The sequence below is a fragment of the Antrostomus carolinensis genome, unplaced genomic scaffold (assembly GCF_000700745.2).
Source record: "Antrostomus carolinensis isolate BGI_N321 unplaced genomic scaffold, ASM70074v2 scaffold12577, whole genome shotgun sequence".
Taxonomy (NCBI): domain Eukaryota; kingdom Metazoa; phylum Chordata; class Aves; order Caprimulgiformes; family Caprimulgidae; genus Antrostomus; species Antrostomus carolinensis.
In genome coordinates, this window is record NW_010325396.1 from 16,743 (window position 1) to 25,896 (window position 9,154).

The 9,154-nt window shown below is 41.2% G+C and overlaps 1 protein-coding gene across 1 annotated transcript in view; it reads right to left on the reverse strand.

Annotated features, from left to right (window-relative positions):
• Positions 1-460: 460 nt before the first annotated feature.
• LOC104527469 (anthrax toxin receptor 1) overlaps positions 461-9,154 on the reverse strand; it is a gene marked incomplete at its 5' end in the record, with an annotated part of 44,464 nt that continues 35,770 nt past the window's right edge. The window contains one exon of the mRNA XM_010171193.2: positions 461-1,268. Coding sequence (XP_010169495.1) covers positions 1,038-1,268 — 231 coding nt within the window. The remainder of the gene's footprint in view (positions 1,269-9,154) is intronic.

The window sequence follows — 9,154 nt, forward strand, 5'->3', positions numbered from 1 at the left end:
TACATATTAGTGAGATCTGGGTCATCTAAACAAAGAGCTGCTCATAGAGGAATTCAATTTGAATCACAAGAGGATTGAGTTCTGTTTGGCAGTAAGATCAAAAGGAAATTTATCTAATTAAAAAGCAATGGAATCAGTCCCTCAATGCTGCTGATATAACTAACACATGCTGTTTGCATATTACAGCATTCGTGCTCAAATTGCATGTATATTTGCTCCATTTTGGATCATGTTTTCTGTAAATGAAAACTAGCCAAAATGTTTTTCTCAAAATTCCTCTGAGCTTTAGACATATCTGAACCCAGGTCTTGTTCAAGGTTTGGATTTCTAGAACCAGTATCTGGCCTTCAGTGGCTATCCTATGCAACCAAGTCTAAACATACACAGAGACGGCAGGCGCAGAATTGATTTTCTCAGGAGAAAAAGATACCTCTCTTCTATGCTAGATTACTGTTGCTAGATTATTGGCACATAGTCTAATTTTACCTCATTACTGTTATAGTCTTATAAACTTTCATGGAAATTCCACCTGCAGAACCGAAGGCAGAAAGTTATCTTTGCAATTATTGTTCCATGTTAACATCTGGATGCAGTACTATTGGGGAAAAGAAAGCAAATTCCTCAATGAACTATGTTTAACCAACTTGCAGGTGGCAGCTATCAAAACAACTGATGCACATGTACCGGCTAAAGTTATTAATGAATGATCTGACATACCAAGTCAGACAAATGTCACATGTAAATAGGTCTTCAAATGCATACATACAAAATCTGCTATTGTATCTAGATGATCATTTTGGTTTGTTTCTATACCCCATAGCTCTGAATCTATCCACTGAATGTTTACTCAGCACGTGTGGTATAAATATATTCATACACTAAAATTGACACTTGGCAATTTTTCTTTTTTTTTTTTTTTTTTCTTCTTTTTTTGCTGACCAGCAACAAATTCCGATATCTTTAACTGTAAACCAATACTCAATAAATATGCCGTGTTCAGCAGAGACGTGTTTTGTCGATCAGGGTTTTGCTGCACTCTAAGCCATGGGCTGCGGGGGTGGACGTGAAGGAGGAGGTCCAGGAGGGGCTCGGGATGGGGGTGGTCCAGGAGGTGGCTGCCTGGAAGGGGGCTGCAGAGACACGGGAGAAGAAAGATTCCTTGGAGCGTTGTTGAGAGGAACATCATCGCGCTGCGGCAGCTTTGGCGGTGGGCTGTAAGGGGCAGAAGTTCCATCCGATTTCACCCGAGTGAAGTTTATGCATCTTCCCTAGAGGTAAAGAAAAATTCATTATTCATGAAAAGAAGGTGTTTTGACTCATCAGCAGCTAGCCAAAGGGACTATAAGCAGAGGGGCCAGGCTATGCTTAGAGATCTTAATCTGGTATCATTCACTGGGTCCTAGACATGACATTCAGACCACGCTGTACTGAAGGACAGCACTAGAAGCCAATGCTTTCCTCAAGTTTCAGAGCTCCTGCCTACAGAGAATAGCCTAGAACTAGTTTAAACTGAAAGGGACCTCCATGTGACTTTGCTCACACGTGCCCACTGCTCTGCTAATAGAGCCATGCAGAACATGCCTAAAGCCACGGCTCTACCAAAGTCATGCCTGCCTTGGTGAGATCCCTCACTGACAAAACTGTGCTTGAAAAAAAAAAAATGCATAGCAGAGACAGGATTATACCAGAAGAACAACCTTAGCAAAGACACCAGCTGTAGCTTTCCTTTTCACTGTGATGCTAACCTAGCTGGTGTCCATGCGTTGAACACTACACTGGGACAGTACATCTGTCTTATGTGCTCCAAATGTAGATTTGGCTTCCCTCACAAACACCAACAAGGTGTGGGACTTGCACACAGGGCTCTCCAATGAGTGTACACTGTCTCCAGAATGGATGTGGGATGCAGGCAGGCAGGATCTAATGGGAGAACTGTGGATGGAGACTGTTAAACAGGAATAGATTGGGTTCAAAAAACCAGCAAGTACTGTGAATGTCCTAGCCTGCTAGGGGCTAAATGCAAATATGTCAGGGTTTGCTTCAGCCAAAACAAAGCTTTGCATAGGCTCCCACTAACCAAGTTCCAAACAGGAAGAGAGACAAACAGACCCCAAAGACCACCTAGCCTTCCCTTGTAGGAAGCATCCAGAGGCTCCTGGGCACTTCAAAACCTACATGGCAACCTCAGTCAGACACCAAGATCTCTGTTGTCTGCTGTACTTGTTCCTGCCCATGAGCCCTAAATTTTGTTGCAAACTGCCGCACTGTTTCTGCAGAGGCCTCATGAAATCCTGCAGACACAACCTTGTGTGAGGAGATGCAACACTTGGCATCACCATCTTCACCTCTCACCTAGGGAGGTGGGAAGAGATGCTTATGCAAGAAACCAGCTGCCAGAAGCTTGGCAGAAGCCTGCGCCTGGAAGTAAAAGTGTGTCTCATCATCATGTACAAAGGCTAGAGATGAAGACTCCCTGAAAATGCAGGAGTGGCACTGCCAATAGCCCATTTACAGGAGCTAGGATGTGGTTTCTAAATAAGTAACTGTGGGCTGGAAAGTACCTATCCCATCAGTGATGAACTCCATTTGCCAGCACCTTTTCCTTTGTGCAGCAGGCCTGTTTTGTTCCATGTAGTAACCAACATAATGAAAGCCTCTACAGTTTATCAAGCAGGAGAATGTTACCTGTTTCTCCCTTTCCAAGGCAAACGCTAGCTAGGGGAAAAGCGAAAAACCTGTTTGGTTTGTTTAGAAAATATCTGCCCCAGAAGCCATCTTCCCTCCATTGTTTTGAAAGACCCACAGAGGCACGAAACGCAGCCAGAGGCTGAAACTAAATTCAGCTCAAGATTATGCCAACACCCCCCAAGCAAAACCCAGTAGTCAAAACCTGTCACAGCTGAACCACAACTATCCATTTTGTTAAGTGATTTCCAATGCCTACACCTTTGTTAAAAAAACCTATTTATTTGAAAAGAAAGGAATCACTTAAGTTTATGGTTTCTCTGAAGAAAGTCAAGCAAAGTATCAAAAGGAGCTTCTGTAAGCTCCAGAGAGCTTAGAAAATGATTCAACAAAAGTACTAATGCCCAAAGAGTACCACCTTACCACTTACTTGGATTGGATGGCTCAGGGCTTCAAGAGCTCAGCTGCAGCCAAGAGTTGTTGAATGGGCATGTTGTTGCCTGTATGTGAGACATACTCAGTAGTTTTCAGTCCCAGCTTTCACCATCACAAATTCACCACTACACTTAAACAACAGCCTCAACAAGTAGGATCAAATCCTCTTTCTAAAAAATCAGGCTTGTTACAGCATACTTTGGTTATGAACCAGGTTCAAAGCAATACTGTTCTAGGGCCAGAGCCTCTGCAGGGAGGTATCAAAGGATAAAAGCCAAAGTTTTGGTTACTTCTGCAACAAAGATAAACCATTAGATGAAAAAAATCCAAAGTCACTGCTTTGCTCTGCTTCATCAGAAAACTTAAATCCTCACCAGCATTGCAGCAAGAAGCCATCCTTGTCAGCTTACAACAGCCATTTGTATTCTGCTGTGCTCTACTGTATTCAGAGCACACTTGGAAATTCTGCAATATTTATTGCTATGCAGTGAATCCTATAGATATATTTGATAGCTGTACTGCAAATACATTTAAGAAAACTCATCCTTTATAATTATAAAGTTATGAATTTAGAACAGCTAAATAATCACCAAGGAGAAAAAAAAAAAGGAGGGAAAAAAAAAGGCAGAGGTATTCACTTGAGATGCAACATATGTGAAGGGAAAAAATTAAGAACTCAACAATCTCCCTCATAGTAAATGCAAAGCTGCAAACCCAACACTAGTGCTTTTACCTACAAGCCTTTGCTGCCTCTCTCTCTCTCTCTCTCTCTCTGTTGTGTCTCTCTCACAAACATCAATTCCAAATATATTCATAGTCTATAATCAAAGGGGATCCCATAAATCTGTTTGCATTACTTTCACTTCAGTTAAAGTGATAGGCGACGTCAAACTGCTGCCAGTTTCTGCCACACTCACTGATTTGTCAGACAGATGGGTAATTTAAAGGCCATGCGCTGCATTGTGTCATGAAAAATACGGTTGGGTTGGGAGAGTCTGACAGATAGAGGCTTGGATGATCGATGTATGTATTGTGACACTTCCTCACAAAAGATGATCAGTGTTAGCCTACAATCTCATATATCAAAGACTTCTGGTGAATAGTGGAGCAAATCCTCCTGAGCACTTCAAGCAGCCATTGATAAAATGAGGCCAAACTCTTATCCAGTGTTAGGATTAACAACCAAAAGGAAAAAGGAAATCATAAGTCATAGTTTGAATTTATCAAATGTATTTCATCAAAGAATTTCTAGGTTGAAGAATTAAGCCCTCCACTCATCATACTTTCCTAATAACAGAGTGCTACAGCTATTCTACCAAACATGCACATCCCTCTCGGGTTAGTTTATAAAAGAAGTCCATGATGTTTCTCAAATAAACATGCTAACCACAGAATTTTTAATATTCTGCTTGACAGGATTAACTAATTTCCTCTCCAAAGACATATAAAGGCTTTTAAACCATACAGAACATGGACAGAAATCAGGTGTCCTGTACACTCACCTATGATCTCCCTGCGCAGGGGGTTAACAGAGATTAAGGGCCACCATCACTTTAGCAGTGGTCACAATATTTTTTTTCCTGAAACATGGTATACACTAAGTGTTTAGAGAAGGTGTCAGAGTTGCAAGGTGCAGTAATACCATGGTGATCTCCGACACAACAGCTGTCAGTAGCTGCTTTATTGTTTTCTAGGAAGCAGATGATCTGTGTAAATCCAGTTCTGTCCGGTTTCAGCCCCGCTCCCACTACAGCATCCCTCAGATGGTGCGACCCGTACCGCGTACTGTCATTCAGACACCCACTGAAGGTCAGCAATGCGCCATATGGAGTTACGCCCTTACTTCAGCTCACATCTGCACAGTCTTCCTAATGCATAATTATTTTGCCTCCCCATATGTCCATCCACTTGTTAGGCTCTTGTTATACTGCTTGCCAAACTGGCTTTTCAAAAAGTACAAACACTGAAGCAGCGGGATCTGCCCTTGTCCCGACTCCAGCTTTTATCCCAGTGTAACAATCACATACATGTGCTATTCAGGCACTTTGTACTTCTAGGCAATGCCTCCTTGACCACCTAGGATGTGTTTCTGTGTGTGGTTTAAGCAGGGGGAAGGAAGGGAGGAACCTCTTGAAAGCCTCCATATCTTGTTTCTGGGCTACTTTCACCATAGTGCTCAGTACACCATTCCCCAGTGTTTGTTCCCCTAAAATCTTTAGCTACTGCTCAGCAAGTTTTCAGTGGAAAGGAACAACTGTTAAAGGATCCAGGCAACTCAAAGAGTGCTATGGGCATGTCTCTTCACCCACCAAACTAAGAGTACTTAAGAATTTTAAAAGTCTGCCCCCTCTGTCAGCAGCCATCCCTTTTCCCTGTTAATTTCAATACATGCATTGGTGTTTATTTAACAAAAATCAAATCCAGTTTCATCTATGTGCATGCCAGAGTGTTTGCGTACACAAAAGTATGTCCGTTTCTTATTTTTAGCTGCATTAGTTGACCTAATAAAAGATATCCTTCCTGTTACAAATTTTGCTTGAGTTTTCATTCACTCTTGGTTTAGCTCAGTGCTGTGATTCTGACTAGCAGAGGATGGCATCTGACTGAGAAAGAGTTGGCTTCACTGAAGTGTTTACTGAAATTTCTTGGTCTTTGACTTTGTAAGAATATGATTAATATATCATATGCCTTTACATTTTAGAAAGGATTAAAATAAAATCATTCCTTTAAAGTTTGAGCATAGCAAATTTGACCAACAAATTAAAAAAAAAATAAAGTAGCTCTCAGTCAGAAGTATTTCGTTTAGGATGCTGAAATCTGAAATGAACATAATTTCTTTGGCCTCAAATGAGTAGTCACCTTTCTCCCCAATTTTGTTTATGGATGTCACTGTCTATTCTCAAAAGGATAGATTCAGGATTTTATGATGCCTACAAAACCTCAAGAGTGAGCATCTACAAAAAGTCAGAATCTAGCTAAAGTGAAAGAAACCAATGGGATATGTACCTTTAAGATCAGTGACTTTTGCCAAAGTTGAATCTTGGAAAAACTGGAGGACAGGATAATCCCTGTCCTCTAATAAAGAACAAAAGTGTTCTAGCAGAAACATCTACACTGAGTATCCTAGAACAGCAACAGTAGGGGAAACTTGTTTAGCAAATATATTTATGAATTATGGATACAGTAACTTTATAGAGAAAGCACTGAATTGAGGTGGTACAGAGTTCCCACTATTCGAGTTCCCTGGGCAAATGTCAGAATTAGCAGCTGGCTTCTCAGAAGCCAGGATCTATGTGCATCAGCCTTTGCCAAAAGCTTCCTCACACTGCACTGCTTCATGCTGACTGTGCGCTGAACATGTCACAGCTCATTAAAACCTTCATGGATTTTGTGGGAATTGTACTGATTACCCTGCAGCATACAGGCTAGAAATTAGTGAGACTCCAAAACAGTTTGTCACGTCAAACCTAAGCCTGCCTGGTTTTCAGGCATATTCAAGTAACTTTTACTAACTCCTACTCTTACATTTGGGACTTAGATATTGGTTTTGTGTCGAAAAATAAAGTATTGGAAATGTCAGAGATTCCCATACCAGCAGTATGGTGGCTGATCATGCTTTCAGATCAATAAATATGTAATTTATAATTTATTTCTAATTATATTATTTAGCAATTAAATTTTAATGATCACTATTAATTATACTCTGGTTATTGCATTAATCATTAACAAGTAATTTGTTAACTTGTAATTAATTTTTATATGCAGTCAGTTTAAGTTATTAGGTCTCAAATCAAAACATTAAATATGATCAACACAAAATATGTTTGCATGACAATGACATGACTCTTTAAATATCTTCAAGATTAAAATGACCTATCAACAAAAATTTTCTGGGGCTCTATTTGGCAGTTTAGCACTGACACCTAAAATGATGGCAATCCAAAACTATGAGGAGATAAGAGAAAATGAGGTTGACTGAAGAAAGAAGGATTTTAAAAGTAAGGTCTAGTAAAGTGGCAGTCCAATAATCAGAATATAATTATTATTTTCTTTAGTGCTCCTTTTTAAAAAGGAGAATCAGTTCAGCCCATTCTTAATCCAGTGTATTATCTGGCCTCTTTATAAGTAAACTCGTATCACTTCTGCTCCCTCCTTCTATGACTCTATGGAGTTATTGGAGAAGAAGCAAATCACTGCATTGTGGATTGTGAATCACTCATATTATAGCAGTGAGCACCCTATAATGGCCTTAGGTCCATCAGATAAATTCAAATCTAAAATTACAAAATGATGAAAGCAAATGCACAAGCATGAGCCAAGCAGCAACAGAAGACTGTTTACAACACAGCGTGAGTGAGGTGGTGCTGCCAAGAGGTGTAACCTACTGGGATCACTCAATGTGCTTCACACTGCAAAAGGAATTAGGCTGAGCTTTAAGATGTGGGAGGTAGCACAACTTTAAACAGGACACATGTCCTGAGCCAGGAACAGGCAGTAATATTTAAAAGCAGCAGAGACACGTGTGGATCCTTCACACAATCCACAGACACTCTCATAAGCAAATTTGGTGCCTTTTTTCTTATTGTTTAGCAACCAAACTAAACCACCGACAAGCTCCAGTCACGGGCTCACTGATGCAGCACCAGGAAGACACAGCACAGAAAGTTAATCCCTGCTTCAGAAACTCTGATGCCCGAGTCACAAACGAGAAGATAGCCGCCTACGGGCCGGGAGCAGATCACACAGTGACAGTGAGACACTGCTAAGCTTGGGCTGCTGACACATTCAGAGGAAAAGCTGTTGGTTTAGCCAAGGCATGGCCCACATTGCTGCCCAGAAAGCTCAGATGAGAGCCAAGATGCCTGAGCCTCTCTCACAGAGGCAAAGAGAGACCAGCCTTGCTTTGTAAAGGGACTGGGAGAAGAAATCCTTCAGAAGTCCAGTATGCCCTCAGACACCCTGGCTATTGGAGCCAAATAGCTAAGAAAGTAGGATTTATGGGGTGGGAATGGAGGAGAGCGCACAGGAGCTCTTCTTTTGACACCAAGTGTGTGATAACCCCATCCAGGGGATCCCCCAGGGCCTGAGGGAGGTAGGTTGCCAGGGCAAACTCACAAATAGGCCCATGGCATGCACCGCACCATAACAGCTGCAATAAAAGTAATCTTTCGGTTCACTTGATGGCCAAGGGAAAAGTCAACAATGACCAAAAGTCTTCATTTTCAGGTAAAAGAAATATGTCAAAGTAAGTTTCACTTGGGCTTGAAACACACATGTTGTTCAATTCAAAACATCTTTTCTTTGAGTTTCAGACAGAAATGGTGTTTCAAAACACAGTTAAAATACTGAGATTTTTTCAAGGGTATTTTTTCACTTCAGCTAATTCCACTAACATGCAAAAATATTTACAGACCATCTAAAGAAGCAAGTTTGAGCCAAAACAAAATCATGTGGAAAAAGGTGTCCAGATCTCCTACAGAATTAAAATACAGACAAGAATTGCTTTGCAGTAAGAGTAATAGCTGCAGTAATCCAGGCTACTGTAGCTTCTTTATTCAGAATACTGAGTTGAATACAATCAAGTACTGATAGGTTCCCAAGGCATGCACGTCTGCAGACACTACTCCCGAGTTCACAGTCCTAACTGTGCATGGCACTGCTTGAAACCAAGGATAGGTCCTCTGGGAGCATTCTGTCAAGTTAGTTTGAAGATGAGTGCAGGAATACACTGAAGAGAAGTAGGTAGGCTTCCAATTTACCCCTGGAGAAACCAGCCAATAATGTGCTGAACACATCCCCACTATCCAGCTCTCACATGCCTGATACCACTTTTTCAGCTTAGGTACCCAAATGATATGGAGACATGAAGCAGGTGACACGAAGAGCTCATCCCAACATCAAAGACAGAGCTATTAAAATAATTTGTATCACACTCCATTCAGCGGGGAGTTGCATGTTGTTTCTAACCCTGCCTTAGCAGGAAAATGCAGCAATGGGTTACAGACACCTCCTGAAAGAGTGGCCAGAGTCACAA